General features: G+C 34.2%; 1 protein-coding gene and 2 non-coding genes across 3 annotated transcripts in view; all 3 read left to right on the top strand.

Annotated features, from left to right (window-relative positions):
• The window catches only part of LOC126738415 (unconventional myosin-XVIIIa), a 563322-nt gene that overhangs the window by 100546 nt on the left and 441620 nt on the right, over positions 1–21156 (top strand). Inside the window, exon 6 of the mRNA XM_050443741.1 lies at positions 11939–12076. Within this exon, the coding sequence (XP_050299698.1) occupies positions 11939–12076 (138 nt within the window). The remainder of the gene's footprint in view (positions 1–11938; positions 12077–21156) is intronic.
• On the top strand, positions 6016–6089 carry Trnai-aau (transfer RNA isoleucine (anticodon AAU)). The gene has a single exon. It is a non-coding gene; the product is annotated as a tRNA-Ile (tRNA).
• Trnai-aau (transfer RNA isoleucine (anticodon AAU)) lies at positions 12320–12393 on the top strand. The gene has a single exon. It is a non-coding gene; the product is annotated as a tRNA-Ile (tRNA).

Below are 21156 nucleotides of genomic sequence, written 5' to 3'. Positions count from 1 at the left end.
ACTACCAGCTCATTTTAATTAAATTTTTCATGCAGGTTATTGTAGTAAATTGTCAATTACTGATGAAGCCAATTAAAAAAAAAAAATGCCAGTGGCGTAACATATAGAGGGACTTGGTCCTGTTTTGCCTCAAATCTGCGAGGCGATAAAATATTTTCTTATAAAAAGTCAATTGTTAGATTCTCCATTTAATTTGGAAAAAAAAAGTTACTCTTCTGCAGAATTTTGATTTAAGGCACTGTTTTTAAAATATCTTAGTTTAATTGTAGAAAAACGCCAATTAAATTGCTGCAAAAACTTTGAAAAAAATAAAATTAGGCTTGAATCTCAAATTAAACCTGTCAAATGAAATAATGACTTAAGTTAACTTTTGATCATCTTTTATATTCAACTTGTTTACAAATCAAAGCCGGATTTCCTTTTTTTTATAAATTTTTGCAACATTTTAGCAGGTATTTGTGAACAATTAAATTAAGATATTTTTTATTTTTACTTTTTTTTCCAAATTAAATGGAGAATCTTTGTTGAAACAGAAAACAGTTGACCTCTTATAAAAAAATATTTTATCGCCTCGCAGATTCGAGGCAAAAAGGACCAAGTCCCTCCTTATGTTACGCCACTGACAATTTTTTTAAAATTGGCTTCATCAGTAATTGACAATTCACTACAATAACCTGCATACGAAATTTAATTAAAGTTGAGCTAGTAGTTTAAAAGTTATGATGAGTAAACGAATAATTATTCTTAACTTTAACACCCTCTATTTTTGTTATTAAACATTTCTGAGAAAAATTTTATAATGAATGTCTATTTATTTTTAAATTCTCTATCACGTATTAAAATCATTGACGTTTAAACTGGACCACCCTGTATATGTACCAAGAGGGAAACATTTAAATGACACCAGTCTTACAACAAAATAGACTTTAACTTGATCTCATGAAACTGTTGCAATCCAGGTTATGCCATAAAATAGATGTTAATCACTGTATCGTGCTTAATTATTAAGTAAGGGGGTCAAACTAAAGATTTTCATTTTCGCTTCCTTCCGTATAGTTGTGTCGTCTGCATCCTCGTCAGTCCCAAGGAATTGTTTTACTTTTTTTTGTGAAACTTTTAATAAAATAGGTTTATTAGGATTTAAAAAAAGCAAAAAAAAATTTTTACAAAAAAAAAATTACTACAGAAAAAAATATGACATGTCCAGTATTTTGGACGATTGGAATTAAGTCTCTAATTATGAAACTCAAAAAAACATTGCCTCTCTGGAGAAATGCATAAATAAAGCTTACATTTCACACACAAAAATCTTGTTTTCTTTGTACAGCCTTGATTACGGCAGCGCATATAGGAATTTTTGTTATTAACACTGCATATTGGTAGATGTTCATTACCAGTGGTCCTGACATCTCTTGGTGGCATCTCCGACTTCTTGCATTTTTTAGCAGGATGACTTGTTTCTTCATCTAATGAAGAAGTTGGATCTTAAAAACCTTTTACTTGTGCTCCAAGGGTAAGAGATTTCCCGATATACAGTTTAAATTCAAGTAAATCCATGATCGAGTTTTTTCTATCTCCACGAGCGAAGCAGTCTTGGTGGTATTCAACCCACGAATTTGTAATTGCCAAGTCCACAAAATGTCAGAAAACTCTTAGCGGCCATTTTTTTGTACGCATACAAATGCGACAGTAAGATATTAGTCTATCACACATCTCCACTCCTCCCATAGAATGGTTGTAACTAGTGACAGAGTTTGGACATGAAACAAGAAGGTACTTATTATTTTTCTTGTCCCATCGGCGTACTTCTATTACTGGCGCAGAGCCTGAAGATGCGATGCGATTGTTACTGATCTATTGTCCATCCATTTCAGAATGGTCATTTTTTTGTCTTCTCGCACAAACTCATCAAAGGAACCACGACCATTCGAGAAGAGCTCTTTATCATTTTTTATTTTGCTCCTAAGGTCTCGCGGAATTCTGTTGTTCATAATTGTCCCTGTTCCCAAAATTCCTTTTGTTAGTAAATGATCCAGTAGCTTGACTGAAGTAAAGTAACGATAAAAATAAATTATGTGCCCTGGCGACAAATCTTCTGAAAGCTTCTTTACAACCGATCCACCTATTCCCAAATTTTGATCGGGAGGACCATCTGGCCAAGTTTTTGTACCTTGATAAATCATAAAATCTAAAACCAGTCCGGAAGGTGTAGCTAAAACAAAAATTTTTGAGTCCTACTGGATTGGGCTTGTTTTAAACGTACTGTCGGAGAGCAGTAGTGCCTGTGAAGGGTATCATCTGCTCGTCGATGCTCAATTCTTTACTCCTTGGTAAAGTAATACACTTTTTACGAATCGCATCGATGATAGGTTGAACTTTCCATAGCCGATTTGACTGCTTTACCTCATTTGAAACACTAAGAGTGTAAACAACATGTAGAAAATTTCTTAATTTAAAAATACGGTCTCTAGGTAGCTGAGTAATGCAAGATATTCCCTTAATAAAATACAACTTCATAAAATTCACTTCGCTTCATAAAATACAACCGCAGCCGTGGAAGTCCAAAAATGCCCATTAAAATATGTATTCCAGTCAATATTCGATATTCTTTGGCTGTTGACTTTAGTGGTTTTTTTCATTTGCTTGCATGGCACGAATATTACCTTGTTCTGATAAATTTTGCCAGAAATAATCTGGAAAGTATTCTTAAAAATAGTTCAGGGGTGTCTAATATTCATGATCATCTTGTAACTGCCATTCCGGATCAAGGTAGACATCTTCTCGACTTTCAAAAACATTTCTTTTCCATTTTACTTCTGCGGTATTATTTTTTGTTTGCTTCTGGAGAACCTGCTCTCTTATTCTGGATAAGGGAACATTATCGTCATCAGACTCCTCTTCAATGGTATCAGAAACCGAATCTGCGTCTGCCGGCGCCGGCTCGTCGTCTTCATTATCATTTGCCTCAATTGATTCACTGTTTTCGGCGGTGATTTCCTCATTATCAAGCTCAAGTAGAAGTCACTGTCATTTAGAATCTCTTCAAGATCTTTATCCGTCGGTGTTTGCATACCACCTTAAAAAAAATACGAAATAATAACAACAATAAAATTTAAAATTTTTGGGTAAAAAGTAAAAACTTGAACCAAATACAGTCCCGACGTCCAAAATACTGCACAAAATCAAAAGCCGACCACTCTGTAGAGCGACGTTACATTTTCTGTACGTATATTGGTTGATTTACTAAATAACAGTCAATTTATTTGATTTTAATCAGTATTTTATCAAAACAATCGAAAATAATGCAAATATTACCTAGTTTCTGATACGACGCCATGATTTACAACACAACACCTGTTCCGTCAAAACAAAACTGAAAAAAATCCAACGTTGCCAAATATTTTTAACCAATTATTTTTTAAGTAAAATCTGTATTGTTGTGACGAATTCATAATGAGTTACTTATTATATTGGGTATTACGTCACTTATAGCAAAAATCAATTTAGAAATTTTTATCTCACACGCTCAACAATTGAAAAGAAGAAGAAAATAGACTTATTCACGTATTTAAAAGAAATATGAACTTAAATCTGTAACGATACCGTTCGATATACTTAATTTAATTTAAGTTCAATAAGTTTTAAATACAATAATTTACTTGAGGTATAATAGATTTTTTATATACCTAGGAGCTGAGGTTCAATCTATTAATCTCTGAGCTCGTTTCTTCTTTTCAATATCCTACCTAACTTTGTTATGAATATTACAATTAAAAAACGATAAAAAACAACAAGAAGACCTACTTTTTTTAAAAATAACTAATTTGAACCAACGTTTCGGTAGTTATATCTACTACCGTTATCAAGGTAATTAAAGTAAAATTAAATTAAATTAAAAATAAAATATACTTATCTTTTAAATTTTCAGCAATGTAGCCTCAAATCAAAATTTCTTCCTAATTCGAAAACTATTAATAAACCGTCAAATCATATAAAAAAGTATATAAAGTATGCACTTAAATTGAAAATAAATAATATATTCTTAGGAGATACAGAATACAACAACAATTACTATAACACCCCAAAGTCTGAGTGATTTTGCATTTGAAGACGACACACAGGGGAAACTATCTGTAACTGAGGAATCAAGTTTATTTTTTAAATTTAAAGATATGTATATCTATTATAATTATTATTTTTGTATTCTAAATTTAATTATCTTAAGATATTGGGAATTTATTATTACTCAGTATTTAAGACGTTACGTTGTCAGAAATAAGCAAAATTTATATTTATTTCTTCAAATAAAGTTATATTTTTCATAATATGTGTGTATTTATGATTGATTTATCCTCATGAATAGTACGATATCTACAATATTTTAAAGAAATTTAGAATTTGAATCAGACAGATAATTTATTATACAACTAAGTCATTGACAATAATTAAGACGAATCATCTTGCAAAAGACCCTCTTAAGAATGAAGTTGATAGACACCTGCACCAAATGCATTGTGGAGCAGCTCATTTCTAAGACGAATCGTTTCAATTATTGTTAACGACGATCCGATATTTGATACTAATTCTAGAATTCCTTAAATCAAGAACTTTTTGGACCACAAATTAACAAACTGCAAACTTACATAAAATATTTATAGTTTTAAATCAAGCACAACACACTCTTATAGGGCAATTAAATACATTCTTACTTTAAAGCCTAAATAATAATTAATCCAAGAACTTAGTTCTTTATATTGAATCTTTTGAGTAATAATGTTAAATATTAAAGTTCTTAATTCAAGATCAGTTTTAAATCACTTTAATAATTTCTTTCAGAAAGATAGCCCGTATTTAGTAATATGGTATCCGCATCTTAAAGAAAGAATATATATTTAGCTTAATCGAATAAACTTAGTCTTTACAATAATAACTTTGTATACTTGATAAACTAAAAGTATCTTTCAAGACGATTATATGGAGATTTTCAAATAATAGTTTACTTATCTTTCTATAAAAAAAGGACTACTTAAGCCATGTCAATAAAGTTTAAGAAATACAAACTTTGATGTAAAGAAATATTTCATAGAAATATATCAAAGTCAGGATTACTTTTAAGGGAAGTAAACAGGTTTAAACTAAGGAATTTCTTTTTTGAGTGTAGTAACTCAATTGACCAAAAAATTGAAAAGTTTGAAGATTTTCACCAAAGATGGAACCGAAGATTCTCCTCCGTAGGTTGCACGTTATTTATTTACAAGGTGAAAACTTATTTAGAGGAGAGAATACACGCCTCTTAAAAAAAACCTCGTAAGTCATTTGATTTCAGCACCTAAGCCAGCTGAACTTTTAGATCCATCTTTAAAGTCATGGATCTTTTTACATACAGTGAACTGATCCTTTACGAGTTCACGTTCTATTGAAGTCTCAAGGTCATTTTAATTATTTTCCTTGTGACATTCTGAACGTTGCCTAAATTTGGACAGAAATAACAAAAACTTCGAAAGTAGTCTGTGACATAATCTAACTGTTAAGCTTTTAGCATCCTGGATTATCAATATAAAATTAATTTAAATACTCAGGCAACAGTAAAGCTTCACGTAGGTGATTCACGTTTATGAGAAATTTCCGAGGCACTCCTCTGCGACCCAGCATATAAAATGTTTTTAACACATTTTTACTAATGTGTTTGATAGGCACATAGACTTGGAAGGGACTGTAAGATAAACTGGGATAGATACTGAAATAGGACATACTTCTACGTTGTTATTCACGCAGTCAACAGTCTCTTCGATCCAAAGTAGTTTACCACTTTCCAGTTCAATCAAGTTAATTTTTTTACTTGCCAAACAAACCTCAATATTTTGTACAAAATATTTATTGCAGTATTTGCGAGCGTCAGAAAGAAGGTGTTTTATTTATGACAATTATTTGGGTTAATTCTCGCCATACGCTCGGCAACTATAAATAAATCGACAAATTTATGAATAAAACAGAGAGGACAAACACGGAACAACTGGCCCATTAGCTCAGTTGGTTAGAGCGTCGTGCTAATAACGCGAAGGTCGCGGGTTCGATCCCCTCATGGGCCACTAATTTTTTAAACATTTTTTTTTGCGTTATTATCTATCTCTTAATCTCTTCATATTATATACTCTGCTTTTAAAAATGTTTATTGCAATAGTATTTTGTTTCTCCCAACAATAATCAGAGCAGAAAAGTTAAACGTATTGTATTGTGTTTTGTTAAACCTGTCATAAACGAACATATTTCGGACCATGACACAGATTAAATGGGTTTTTTGTTATGGAGATTTAATTACTGTAATATATGTATGTGTATTACGGACCATAAACAGTCGATTCACAAAATTAAACTAATTTATTACACACGAATACTGTATTTATTTCCTACTATTTATTTGTATAAGTCGCGTCAATAGAGCCTTCTAGTAGCGAAGGTTTCTTATATATTTCTTATACACTGCTTCGGAACATTCGTCATCTTTCTACGTGTGTCCCGAGATGTCGCGAGATGCCCGCCGCTCGCTCTATCCTTGTCGCAACTTCGGGTCTATGCCGGAGAACAGCTCTACAGATATTGCAACCAAAATCGTTACAATATTATTCAATTTTTGGATGCCTGATTTTCAAAATCAAATCAAATAAGACAATCAGAGGAGTGGGTAGGTTTGTACACGTACACTATTGACTGTAAAAAAATATTTGTTGAATTTTCAGAGGTCTGTTACCACATCAGGAATCACAGTTAATGTGAAAAACTACAGAGCAGTAGATTCATAATCTAAAATGCCAAAACTATTTGATTGCTTCGGTTAGTGAAATGTTATCTTAGGACTGCCATATACTCCGATACGATACCTGGAGATACGAAATATACCATGTAGACCCTAAATTGTGCCGACCAATCAGTCTTATTAGTATTCGATCGATATCTAAATAATATAAAATAATTATTAACTTCAAATGCCTGGAATGTGTATAACAAATGACTTCAAATACGCCAAAGGAATTTCAGAATGGAATTAAACTCCTGGAATAAGCTGGGAAATAACCGCAAATGTTTGAAAGAAATTTGAAAATGGTTTTGAGGGTCTGGCATAAAATCGAAAATTACTCCAAACGCCTGAAAAGAACTTTATCTCTGAAAAACACCGAGGAATTGATTTGAAATCCCTGGAAAATGAAGAAATGACGTAAAATGATTGGAATCATATAAAAGGTTGTATATTGAATATTGAAAATCCTTGGAAAAAACGCTAAAAAAAGTAATAATAAACCTCTGGAAATATGACGTCAGTTATCTTGAATTATATTAAAATTTACTCGAAATCCCTGGAAGACACAAAAAAATTGTTTGGAATGGCTTTAAAAAACGGCACATTGGTTAAAAACCCATTGCAACAATACTCCTACAATACTCCTACCAGAAAGACAAATTCATCGACCTGCACCTACGTCACCTCTTTAGAAAGGTGGAAGGTGCTCTAGGAAATTGAAAGGCCTGTCTAATAAGCTCTCGAATGTCATAGCTCTGAACCCTGTCTGCTAAGATGGATAGAGTCGATTAATAGCGAGGTTGTCAAAACGTCAGCAGCTAGAGGTTGCCCACAAGGAGTATCGTCCCCAAGCTTGGGGTGCCTAGTAGTCGACAGCCTAATTAATTATGATATACACACAGGCCTATGCTGACGATGTGGTAAACCTTTTCCCAAGGAAGAACGCCGCGGCAATGCAGGGCTCAATGATGAGGGTCCTGCGTGAAGTGGGTAAATGCTGCCTCTCGGAGGGCCTAAGGATCAATCCTAAAAAAGCAGAGCTCCTATATACGAGAAGACGTAACTGTGGCACATCACCAGTTGTGTCTCTGGGGACGCAGACTTCAGAATTAAAAAGGCCACCCGCACCCTTTGGACCTGTAGCAAGGCATTCGGTAGCACCTGGGATGTGTCCCCTAAGATCCTTCACTGGATCTACCTATCTATTTTCAAACCTGTTCTCACATATGGGGCCATCGTTTTGGGGCCCTGTACGGAGAAATAAAAAAATTCGCTGCCTTACAATTCACCATGAAGGTATGCTTTGTTTATTACAGACTTTTCTGAAAGCCTTTCAGAGAGCCACAATATTTTTTTTCATGAATTGAAAGATTTGAGAATTAAGGGTTGTATATTATCTTGATTGGGAGATTTGAAAACTGGAAAACAAATTGGCTGATGAGTGGATCGAAGCTGTGAACTTCATGTTATTAGCACGAGGCCCTAACCCATTGGGCTAATAGGCATGTTATCGAGTTTCAAAACGATAGATATTGTAACGATAGTGGCAACAGCGCGAATACCAGCTGTTCTTCGTCAATCGCGGTGACGTAAATGGGCACAACGTACGACATCTCTGGAGACGCGTGGAAGGTTAGCGAATCTTGCGGTCTATGTGCCAAGTATATAAGGAGCCCGCACCGCCAGGAGTTGAGTGCAAGTCGGAATATTGGCACAACTTTTAAAATGGGACATAAATAGTAGTAAATAAATACAGTGTAAACAATATTTCTAGAATTACAGTGGTTAAGTATCACTTCCGAAGGAAACTTTGATACGAAACGAAGTGAGATCGTTTTGAAGGGCTGCGTTGATAGCAAGGCCACAGATAGTGAAATAGTCATAGCTTCGACCAACAATCAAATAGACTATTTGTCTAACAGTTGGACAGACCGTTGTATGTAAATAAACGTTTATTATGCAACAACAAAATATTACATAAAAGGTAACATTCACATAATATGTTCTTCCATGCTACCTGAAAAATACAATATTTGTGGGCAGTTTCAATATAATACTACTTTATGCTAAACTCGTTTCTTAAAATTACTTAACATTACAATAAAGTTATATGTGAATCTAACAGAAACGCCTTGTATTTCTTCTTGAAAGTGAAAAGTGAGCGTGGTCTTCTTAAGTTGTATACTTCAGAGCTTAACAAAAATACACCCTGATAGGTAAATTAGTTTTTAAAACCTTCAGTTCTATGCACTGGTATTTGAAATCTTATAATGTATCTTAGGATGTGACTATGTAAATCTTGTTTTGCTGTGAAATAATCTGAAAGATATTTGTGCGGCTTGTGCTGGAAGGAATATTCCTGTAGGGGTAATCATCATAATTCTGTGTTAAGGGCACGGAGTTAGGACACCGTTTTAAAGTTTCAGCAATACTTTGAAAAGTTTCGGCTGTGGACATCATTCTGAAAGAATTAGAGGAGCTGGTATCGTCGTCAGGCATAGGTCTAAGGCCAGAAGAAGGAAGCTGAGGCATTTGGTCCACAGATATCGAGATGTTTTTAATACTAGAAAGAAATGGAGGACCATATAGTCTAGCACAAAATCAATACTACTGACCAAGAAAAAGGAGGCTGATAACATTGTTGGCTGATATCATGGTCTTCACACGTATTGGTAAAGAAGAAAGACAAATAGAACCAGACTCTGCGTACATTACCAGGAGCCTAATAACTTTACTAAAAAGGACGGCTGTCCTCTTCCTCGCATCGAGAGATGCTGCGTGGATTGAAGATCTTTTTCACGCTAGATCTGAAAAGTTGATACTTAAAGGTTGAGTTAACCCCTGCAGATCGGGGAAAGATGGCTTTCACGGTGAGTGCTGAATTATGGCAATATAACTATTTGGATTGTCCATGCTCCTGTCACTTTAACGGTTGATGGAAACGAGTTTACGAGGACTGTCCTAGAAGACTTGCCTGGTCTACCTTGATGATATTATTTTGATAGGAAAATCATTTGAGATCTACATGAAGAATCTAGAAGAAGTGTTCCTGAGGCTACCAGGCTCTGGGTTAAAGTTAAGCCCAAAGAAATGTCATCTGTTTCAAAGTGCTGTGCAGTATCCGAATTATATCGTTTCCAGTTAAGGAGTTGCGGTTGACAAGGCAAAGGTTCAGACTGTCAAATATTAACCAGTTCGCAAAGGCAAACATGAGCTACGCAGCTTCTTGGGATTAAGCACTTACTACAGACGCTACGTGGAGTGATTTGCCAATGTCGCAAAACCATTGACCAGGCTGTCAGAAGAGGAACGGAAATTCTGATGGTCTTAAGACTGCCAGGAAGCTTTCGATCATCTAAAAGAGATTCCGATAAGCGCACCTATCCTGAGCTATCCCTTACTTAAAGAAAGATAACTAGCTGTATGGAAGAAAGTTTCTTCTGCGACTGCAGCTTTAAAATGGCTTCTTACATTTAAAAATCGGGAGGGTCAAGTGGCAAGGGTCAAGTGGCCCGAGCAGGGGGAATCCCTTAATCAAGAACTCCCCAATTTTGGCAGATAGGCTCTTCCAAATAACCATATAGTCCTAATTTGGATAAAGGAAGGGAAGAAGCTAACTTGGGAAGAAGTCGCCAAGTACTATCCCATTGTTAAGTCATGTGGAACTTCAGCACAATGGAATTTCCTCATTTTGAAACATGGACTCTTGCGGCGGAAACTATTTGACTATGATAGCAAAGAGGAAATAAAGCAAATCGTTGTGCCTAAATGTCGGATTTCAGGAGGACATCTTGGAGTAACAAAGACTCTGGGAAAAATGAGCAAAAGATTTTACTGGGTCAAAAACAAGGCAGACGTAAGGGACAGAAAAAAATACATTGAATAGGCCGCAGAAGAAGCAGAAAGCTTTGATGCGTTAGTGCAACGTGGGAAGTATTGTGGTTGTTGTGTCAACGTGGGATGGACTAGTTTAGCAAATGGGCTAAAGTAGTCCATTTGCTAAAGTAGTCCACTACAATGGGTCGGATTCAGATGAAGAACACATATGATGCCAATGCCAAAGACCAGAAGTAGAACTGACAGTATATCGAGTATACATAAGGCGAGTATACATATATCGAGTATACATCGCGTATATATAAGGAGTCGGCACCACCAATAGTTTAGTTCAAGTCGTAATAATTTCGTTTCTTTAAAAATGGAATACAAATAGTAGTAAATTAATGCAGTATAAATAAATATTTCTAGTATTCTTATTTAAACGTGTTTAGTTTATGCGTGTAAAATAAATTAGTTGACTATTTTTGTGCATCGATATTTTAATCTACAGATTAACGAACGGTAAAAATGCTTCAATATGTTGACATTGAGTTACATCATCAAATTAAATAAATAATGCTTAAGCCATTAGTTTTCTTAAAGATAGTATTTCCCCTGTGTTATTTTAATATTCTGATTTATTTAGTACTTTAGGTATAAAATGCCTTTTGGTCAAATTCGCTGAAACTTTTGAAAACGGTCCAAAGATCGAAGAACACCTTCTATGAGTGTAAACTAGCGGACTATAATATATTCACTATATCAATTAATATAACACTGCTCTGATGAAATCCTGATTACCATGTACTAGGGAAGATGGGACCTTAATATATTTACACACAAACAAAAAATCAATAGCAATACGGTACCCAACCACACAGCAGACTTACTTACATCCAAGATAAAAGTTGTCATAATACATACATCTAGGCAAAGACATACCAAAACACTTAAACTGCACGTACATAAACACTATTATATGGGTACATAACTTCTACACCCAAGAGTAGTAAGTTTCGACAGATTTCAGCCTTGATCCAAGTTTTTTTATCTGCATATTTCATTGTTGAATTTTCTGTGTCCATTGCGTTATCAGAATTGCACTATTTAGTCAGCTATTTAATATTAAAATTGACGTGTTTTCCGAACTTTGGACGTTTATAGCTCGCTCTTAAATAAACCCAAATGCCTGTGAGAACTTTTATTCAGAATCACCAAAAACTATTTTTTCCTAAATTATGCAGGGTTCTAACAGAATACTTGAATTTCCTATCAAATCTACCATTATACTACCATCTCTATAAGCTATTTTATACCTTTTAGGTTCAACCTGTAGCAGAACTTAGCGAATTAAGTAAACGATCAGCCCATGATGGAGGCGAAGTTATTCTAGACGACTCCAACATAAGAGGAGGAACCCTAAAACGATCGGGAAGTAGAAGATTTGATAAATCCGCAATGGTAAGTACTAAGATATTATATTAACTATTCTTTCCTAGCTCCTGTTATTTTACAAGACCTTAAACTACTATGAAACTTCACTAGTGATTATTCTGACGTCTTGACTAATAACCAGACTTTTTATACTTTATTTAATCTCTCAGGACAAATTTTATTTCCAGGACTAAATTAAATTGAAGCAGTCCATTTTCTTTTACTGATAATCCTTATCACGCCTTCAAGTGCGACACAATGTTTATCGCCGGCCCATTAGCTCAGTTGGTTAGAGCGTCGTGCTAATAACGCGAAGGTCGCGGGTTCGATCCCCTCATGGGCCAACAATTTTTTTTTATGTAAAAATTATTGTAATGTATAGAAAATATAAAGATATTGTACAGGGTTTGTCAAACTTTATTCGGAAAATTTGTATAAGTCAGTCTTACGTTTGGCAAACGCATTTTCTTTATGCTGGTCAGGGTTATTTTCATAAGAATTTAGAGGTAGTAGGTCGAAAGACAAAATATATATCGCATAAAGAAATAGAGCATCCAGACCTCACAAAATATTTATCCAGAAGATTCCCAACAAGAGAAACTTCTGTCAGTATTCAGAAAAAATGTATGGATAGACAAAACTACAGTTACCATAGCTGGAGTTCCTAATTGTCATAGTTTACATGCTTGAGGAAAGTAATAGGAAAAATATAGATCACTCTTCAAATTTAATTTACGTATAATGTAATTATATCCATTACCATGCTATCCACAATCCCATATGCGATGTAGAAAAGATACTGGAGATAGAGGAAGCATCTGATAATACCTCATACAAATCCGCCCAGTGAGCCACAACCAGTAGAGAAATAGAACAAACCACTACACAATGAATTACATTTGTATTAACCATGGCCAATCGCTTTAGTCAGGTCACAAGGATTTCCTTAAGGTTGAGTCGTATTACCACTGTTCTGGTCTCCTAGTTGTCCTTAGTATTGACTGAAGCAGGCTTGGAAAGTTGAAGGTTACGCAGACCACCTAGTTATAATAATAAGATGCCAGAATGACAGTGTTTTCTCAGAACGAATATACAGAGAGCACTTAATCTTGTAGGAAGGACTAAATGTCAATCCCAGCAAAACTGTACTAATCCCATTTACAAAGAGAAAGAAGCCGAACAAAAAAGATCCAAACGGTAGAGCTTTCAAAAGAAGTCAGATGTTGTTCTTGATCAAAACACAAAGTTGGAACTCACGTAAACAAAGAACTACTAAGAAAGTAGTACTTTGCCAAAGTTTTAGCCATCTTGAAAATGTTTTAATTGATTCAGAGAACTTGAGAAAACTCAATCCTCGTCTCGCATATTTTATTTTTCGCAAGTGAGATAAGATTTTTTGGGTAATATAAAAGATTAAGACTAGTGGACGTGGTGGTGTAGAAAAGTAAGGAATGTCGAGTGATCCCATTATATCACAATCCACACCATATCACTAAAACATGAAAATGACCAATTAATAGGTGATAATGAAACCCCTCTGACTGTCCAACGCCTGTTCGTATCAGCAAAGAATATATCAACAACCTATCAAGGAACCCCAAGGAAAATTTGAGAGTTAATTGATCAGTTGTCAGCAGTGATGAATAGGTATAACCATATCTCTGTGGAATATTGTACTGCTTAAATTATGTATTGTTTGATCATTATCGTTGATATGTTTTAGTAAATTGGATTCATGTGCCATGGGAAACCAGATTTGCCCAAATAAAAGAATCCGATCTAACAAAGCACCACCATCAGTCACTGACCAATCGACCCCAGGGGTTTATTAATTAGTTGGGACCTCTTGTTTCCATGGAAAATTTTTAATTATTTGTCAAAAAGTAATCAAGATAATCTCTAAATTCCACACTTGTAAAGTTATTAACAATGCCAAGTAGTAGTAATTTGGGAGGACCAAGGTTCAGTGGTTAAGCCTAAAAATCATTTTCCACAAATCCCGGTAACCTCGTCGTCACTGTTGACCTTTATCAATCCAACCAGGCGATCTGTCCTCCTAATGAGAGAAAACGGGACTTTAGTTAAGTCCATCATCATTTCCCTGTGCCGAAAGAGCAGTCAGGCTGCCTCCGATTTTGGTTGAGATTGTCAGAATCAGCGGCTTAGTTTGTCGGCATCTGCTATTCAAACTACGAACTTCATTCTGCTGGAAAAAACTACGAACAATTAAAAAAAATTGTTCGTAGTTTTTTGAAAACCAACAATCAAGATTCCTTGATTGCTGGTGTTCATTCACTTCATTGTGCCCTGCAACCCAGCTTCCTTTTAACCAACTTGTTCAGAACATCCTTGCACTCTTGCACCAATTTCGAACCTGGTTCTGGGGATGTCATTTAAGACGAGTATAATTATGTCCTTGTTCCGTTGTCTTTTAATTTCCTCTATGGTTAGTAACCTCTAGCGAACACTTTCGCTTGGAAAACTTGTTGTGTAACTTTGTGATGCTTCAGTGCTAGGCGGACTTTCATCTTTATATAGGATCTTAAAGCCTGTCTCTGGATCTAGAGTGGAAGCTCTGGTAGTCTTAGAAGAATCTTAAGCGAGGCTTCCGGAGAACCTGTTATTTGTCAATGCCAAGGAAATGATCACATTTCCAAAAAAGGAGTGGCGAATCAGTTCTTACTTAAATTTTTATTCTAAAAGTTCTTGAGTGGAGGAGGTTCTTATTGGTGCAAGCCACTTTGGAGTGAGTAAAGATCTAATAAAAGTACAAAAACTATTTTATTGGTTCAACAGTTATGAAGAGGGTGTGAGGGGCGTGCGACTCAGTCAAGGGTTTCTTGATAACGTCACTAAGCAGATAGAGATTTTATAATCAGCACAGCGGCTGATGTGCTGCATCAAAATTGGTGTCCACTGAAAAATATATTCAAGCCAATGAACAAACTTTATTTCACAAGTTTTCCGGTCGCTGAGAATCAATAAATCGCACTACTTCTCTAGTGTACACGCTCCTAACAACTGTGATTTCGAGAAAGTGGTCACGGACAAACTGCATGGATACTGAAATGAGCTGGGAAAAGCGGGGCAGACAAATCACATGTATGTTTAGTATTGTTTTTATTACACATAAATCATATTAAGTAACGAATAAAATAATAAAAAGCGTATGAATAAATCGATAATTCTTGCACTTCACAAAAAAACGCGTGCTGAAAGTGGGATGCTCTGATACCCAAAGGAGACGTATCTTTCTCTGTAGAGGTTCACAGATATCTCTAAAATAAACATTTTTCATGGGTTAATTATTATTGTATATTTTTCCTGCCTACTATACACTTTTCCCCGATTATTTCCCACTGTACATGAGATTCTTTTTCAATTTTCCGCATTATTTGTATTAACACATATATTGCTACCAGTATCGCACCATTACAGTTAAAAGACAATAAATCTCTGGTTACCGAAAAAAGCAAATAACAAAGGCTCGAACGTAATGATAGACATTAGGTGAAAACGTGAGGTGAAACGGCAATCGCGGTAATCATATAGCGAACCTTCGGGCCTAACCTAAAGCTCGGGGTACCTAATAATGTAGGCGGAACCCACAAGAAGAATCTACTGGAGGCCAGCTTAAACTGGGTCAGTAATGGATTGAGAGATATGTGTAAATAAATTGCACGTACCCTAGATAAACCTACGTCGGTCGCAAAAAAAGAATGGTACCTGCTGGTTTGTATGATTAAAAAAAAGAAGTTAAAAGTAAAGTGGGTTGTAAGTATATAGAGTGGTTCCCTAGAACATAAATAACTTTTTATTTTTAGCATTTAGAGAATATCTTGCGTACTTTTCGAGAAATAATCAAAATTCATCTTTGGAAGGAATAGGCTCTCAAGATTCCCTCAAGCTGGAGTGCCTTTACTAAGGCGTTTGACTGCGTGTCTCATAATTTACTGCTCCAAAGACTTGGACCAGATTTCTACCCTTATTGAGACTTAAGCTGGCCAGCTTTATCTATGGAGTGCCTCAGGGCTCATATCCTCGTTTCCATACTCAATAAATTCCTGGTAACATAGGGCTTTTGTAAAGGAGGAGTTGGGAGACACCTAGTCCAGTGCACGCACAGGAATGAACTGCATCTCAGAATTATTCAACATGAATAAGAATATACACTGGCCCGCAAAATTAATCGAACAACGAAGATTTGATTCAAATTTAATCCTTAATAACTTTTTCACTATTGCATCGATTTTGATAATTTTTTTTCCCGAACTTTAGGCCGTTTTATTGTCATCATTTTTTCATATCGAAGCTACAAAATTTCCAACAGATTTATTATTATACAGGTATTAATAAAAAGTCTAATTTTGCTCTAAACTTTTAAACACCCTGTGGAAAAAAATCACAATCTAATAATTTTCTGCATTTTTAAGCTCCATCTTTTCTTAACGACACTTGTTTTTTGATTCATTCCAATATCTGTAATCTTTTCAAAAAAAGCACTGGCTTAAGGGAAACAATGCATTAATGTTTTATTAGCAACAAAATAAAAAAAAAATGATAATAGAGGTATTAAGATATATAATTTTTTCTAAAATCTGGTATTTCCTCTACAAGATTGAATAACAACTCTCATTTTTTCGTGCATAGATTCAATTAAAGAAGCAATCGCATCTTAAGGTATTTGTTTTCACACGTTGGTCAGTGCTTCTTCTAACGCAGCCAAAGTTTGAAACTCGCCGTAGTTCTGCCTATCTCTTCTTTCCAGTATATTGGACAGGTGCTCAATAGGGTTGAGGTCTGGACTCCTTGGGACCCAGTCCAATACATGAACGTCAACGTCGATTAAATATTGCCTTGATATTTGTGCTATACTTGAGCATTGTCGTGCGTCCAGATAAAATGTTCTCCTATAAATGGCTTATAAGGCACCACATGTTCTTCTAAGGGCTCTCTAATTCAGCGTTATTCAGAGTGTGCTCCGCGAAACCTCGGCTAGCAGTCATAAAAAATGAATGCATGTATTAAAGTGGACCCTATAAGAATAAAATTACCTAAGATAAAAATAAACAACCAAAACGAAACGCCTACTTATAAGTGTTACTGGTACATATACGAAAATTAATATATGTTTTATTAGGCATAGTTCAGTTCAGAGATCCATTAGAATCATTGATGTGCCGCGAATAGTCCGTGTGCCGGTGTTGCTTGTATTGTCACATGACATGCATGTTTAAATCACAAAATTTTATGTGAAAAGAGTCATAAAGTAATATTCTAAGCGATATTTAATCATTCCATTAAATAAATAAATGTTTTAAGCATTTTTTTTCAGACTTTATCCATTTGATTCGTAAAATTTGACTACATGCGCCCACGTACTATTTTGTTAGATGTCTGACCTCAGTCACAGCCACTTAAGCTTTTAAGTTGTACAGGTCCGGCCTTAAAATATATTTGTATTTAAAACTTTATTATTCGGGATTTTTGGGTTTAGTTTTATTAAGATAGAAATTCAGGATAGTTGATAGCAAAATAGTATTTAATTTAACTATAAGATTTAAGTACGTAAAATGAGTTTAACTAAACTTTTTAATTTAATAAGTTTAGTTTTTAGCGCCGTCAGTGGGGTGTTTAAAACAAGTAATGAGAGAATAGGTGGTACGAATTACTTAGACCCATTTATTCTGTGGATTAAGGCATTAAAGATTTACTTTTTAACACAAAAGGGTAAAATGTTTTGGTTTGTCTTCAAGCTTTATATATTTCCTTTTTTTGGGTATTGAGATTTATTTTTACTTGGTGGTGATTATTAATGGGGATTTTGGCTGCCATATTCAATGTCCTTTATTATTGTTTTTTTTTTAATTAATACATATTATGATATATTATTATAATAATATACTCATGAAAACCCCCCATCTCTATATTTAGTACCAACTTCTTTTGATAAAAAGTAATAATGTAATCAGAAAAGTGGATTTTTTAAAATAAAGTTTTACGTTAAAAATCATCTAGCTGCCTATATCTTATGCGTGTAAAAGACACAAGTTTTACTTATAAAAAAACACACACTTTACATCCTGAATGTAATATTTATTAATTTGTTTGCCTCATATTTAATTAGAGATAGAGAGTTATATTAGGAGAGATTAGATGAAAATTAACTAAAATAAATGCTTATACTAAAAACTAAAAATCTTATATAAAACACTACAATTACAAGTATACTGGATCCTAAAACTACAGTGAGGATACTAAATACTTTTATAAATTTAACCACTCATTTGAATCTGGCCCAAAGAGTTCTAAATTCTGTTTTTTTGCCTTTGTTCTTTAGCAGTTTATTCCATTAAGGAAGGAAACAGTTTCTCTGTTGCCGCTATGGATTCAACTTCATATCGCGCATCAATGGATACTAAAGCATTACATTATATATACTTTATTCAGTGGCGGCTCGTGGGTCAATCTTCAGGGGGGTCATTTTGGTTTGAAAACTTATAGTTTACTCTAATAGAAAAAAACAAATCAAACTATTGATTTTTTAAAGTATTTGAAAGATCTTTTTGTCATTTATATTTTGGATAAAAAATACCGACTTAGATAAAACTCAATAATATTTACCGAGATATTTACCCTATTAAGCGGGTAAAAATAACTTTAAATGCTTAAATCGTTTGCCGAAAATTAACTTTGCCTTTTTATTAGAGTAAATATTTTAAATAAAAATATAAGAACAAGGGTATAAACAGGTTATCGAAACCACTCTACCCAGAACCATCGTACGTTTTGGAGATCGGCCGAAAAAGGACGAAAATGCGTATAAATTTACAAAAAATATTTTTATCGGCTTATGTTGACTCGCCGCTTTTTGCAGGATAAGTTGATGGGCATAGCAGTGCTAGCAATAAAGTGTGCATTTGGGTATATTTCTTTAATTTTTATTTATACTCCTACCAGTTTACCGCTCATGACTGATGCACCATCGTAACTTTGGGCAATTAATTTTTCAGGTGCTTGATTAATTTTGGATAATTGAAGTTCTTCCAATATTACATTAGTTAAATGTTGTGCTGTGGCATCTGGAGGGTTAACAAATTTCCAAAATCTTTCATGTGCAATCAGTTAATACATATTGCAATATGACAATCATCTGCGTTTTATTGAAGCTGTCTGTGGTCTCATCTACTTGAATTGCCACAAAATTTGTCTGGCCAATCTCCTTAATTATATGAGTATGTACAATAGCTAACATTGATTCGAAAATATCGTTCTGAATTGTTTTTGATGTGCCTTTAAATACTGTACTTCTTTCAATATGTTCTTTAAACATTAAATCCAGTTCAGAAACAAAATCGATAAGGCCCAGAAAAATTTCAGGATTATTGGAGCTGATACTTTCGTCATGACCGCGCAATGCAATTTCGAAAACTCCGCAAAATTTTACACAGCCGATTAGTTTGTTTAAAATATACCTATTTTTAGAAACCGATTCATTAAAGTCATGCACAGATTTACGATATACACTATCAAGTTGCTGTCTTATGTTAACACCAAAGTATATAGTTTTCAACTGTTAGACTGTGTTAACACGTCCTAAACTTGACAAGTGTCTACGTAACAACTTTTCCGATGGAGCGCACTCTGTTTCGCCCAGTCACCTGATCGCCCCGTGGCCCCGTCGATTCATTTAAATATGTACTTGCACTTTATATAATTATCCTGTATTGATTGTATTTAGATATTAGGTTTTTGAAGCCGAACGGAATGGTTGTTTTGATTTTGATAGATTTAATTATACTGGTGACACGTTATTGAGTTATTTTACGGATATATCTGGTAGTAATAAAATATGTTTTGTTTTATTACTACACGCCTACCTTATAAGGGGTTTCAATTTTTTTTAAAGTCTAGTCGGACCCGTCGATTTTTGTTTCGAGAGTGTGGTATTTACTTTCATACTCTCTGGGACAGTATTTTGTCTTTTGAAAAATGTTTTTAGGAGCGTCTTTTGGGGGCCTATACCTATATTTCATTAATAGGAATTCCTACTGATGAGATATACGCCCCTTTAGGAAAAAAAATAGATAGGTAGGTACTTTTTTTTTCTCGCACTAAGGCATATCGCATTTTTCCTTAAAAACCCTTATTATTTAAATAAAAATTATATTATTTTTATTCCCTATACAGTGCAAAACTATAATGTGTGTAACAAATCCTAATAAGAAAATTAAGTGGGACAGTCAAAATTATGTTTGAACTCGAATTCATTTCAACTTAAATTATCGAAAAAAAGTGTTTTTTATTTTTGCATTTTTTAAAGTATTTTTTATTTTTTATTCAAAGTAAGTATTATTTATTTTTGCATCTATTTTTGACTTTGACGTTGTCTTAATTTTAGGTTGGAATGATTGTTGAGTAAACCAAAAAGAAAACAAAATTTGATCCAAAAAAGTCCTAAATAACATAAAAATTCCTATTATATTGCCTGTTGTTTACGTTGATTCTATATACCTATAGGTATCTGAACAAGATTTTTTCCGGGCATGAATTGTGCAGCGGCCTTAAGAGCGTAATCCAATTCAGCCAAGAAAATTTCAAAAATAGTACAGAAGGGGTGACGTTTAGTACGATCGATTATCAATCAACGATATCGATTAGCAGTCACTCATCGATATTAGAATTTAGCCGGTAAAAACTGCGTTGAAAGCCTTTTCTGGATAGATGAGATCTAAGACACTAGCGCTTTTTGAATATTATTTTTTTATAAAATTGTTAGTTAATGGATTAATCTAGACATCTGTAGAATCAATTTTTTGAAATTTAAATTCTAAACAGATAAATATAACGTTGAAAATTACCTTAATTTTCTGTATGTCTAAGCATCGTTTTTTATATGATTTTAGGCCTAATTAAAAAAAATAAAACTACAGAAGTCTAGTTTTGTCCTTTCAGAACAAATATTTTAAAACCTCATATCAAAAAACCTTTTAGATTCTTAGATCTTATCTATCCAGAAAAGCCCTTTTTTGGCCAATTTTCGCAGGCGTATGAAGCCTTTTTTTTTGGGCGACTCTCTGTTTGTAAGATTGGCGCGTCAGCTATAA

Source organism: Anthonomus grandis, chromosome 7 (assembly GCF_022605725.1).
Source record: "Anthonomus grandis grandis chromosome 7, icAntGran1.3, whole genome shotgun sequence".
NCBI classification, from domain to species: domain Eukaryota; kingdom Metazoa; phylum Arthropoda; class Insecta; order Coleoptera; family Curculionidae; genus Anthonomus; species Anthonomus grandis.
This window is presented reverse-complemented; position numbering and strand designations above follow the sequence as displayed.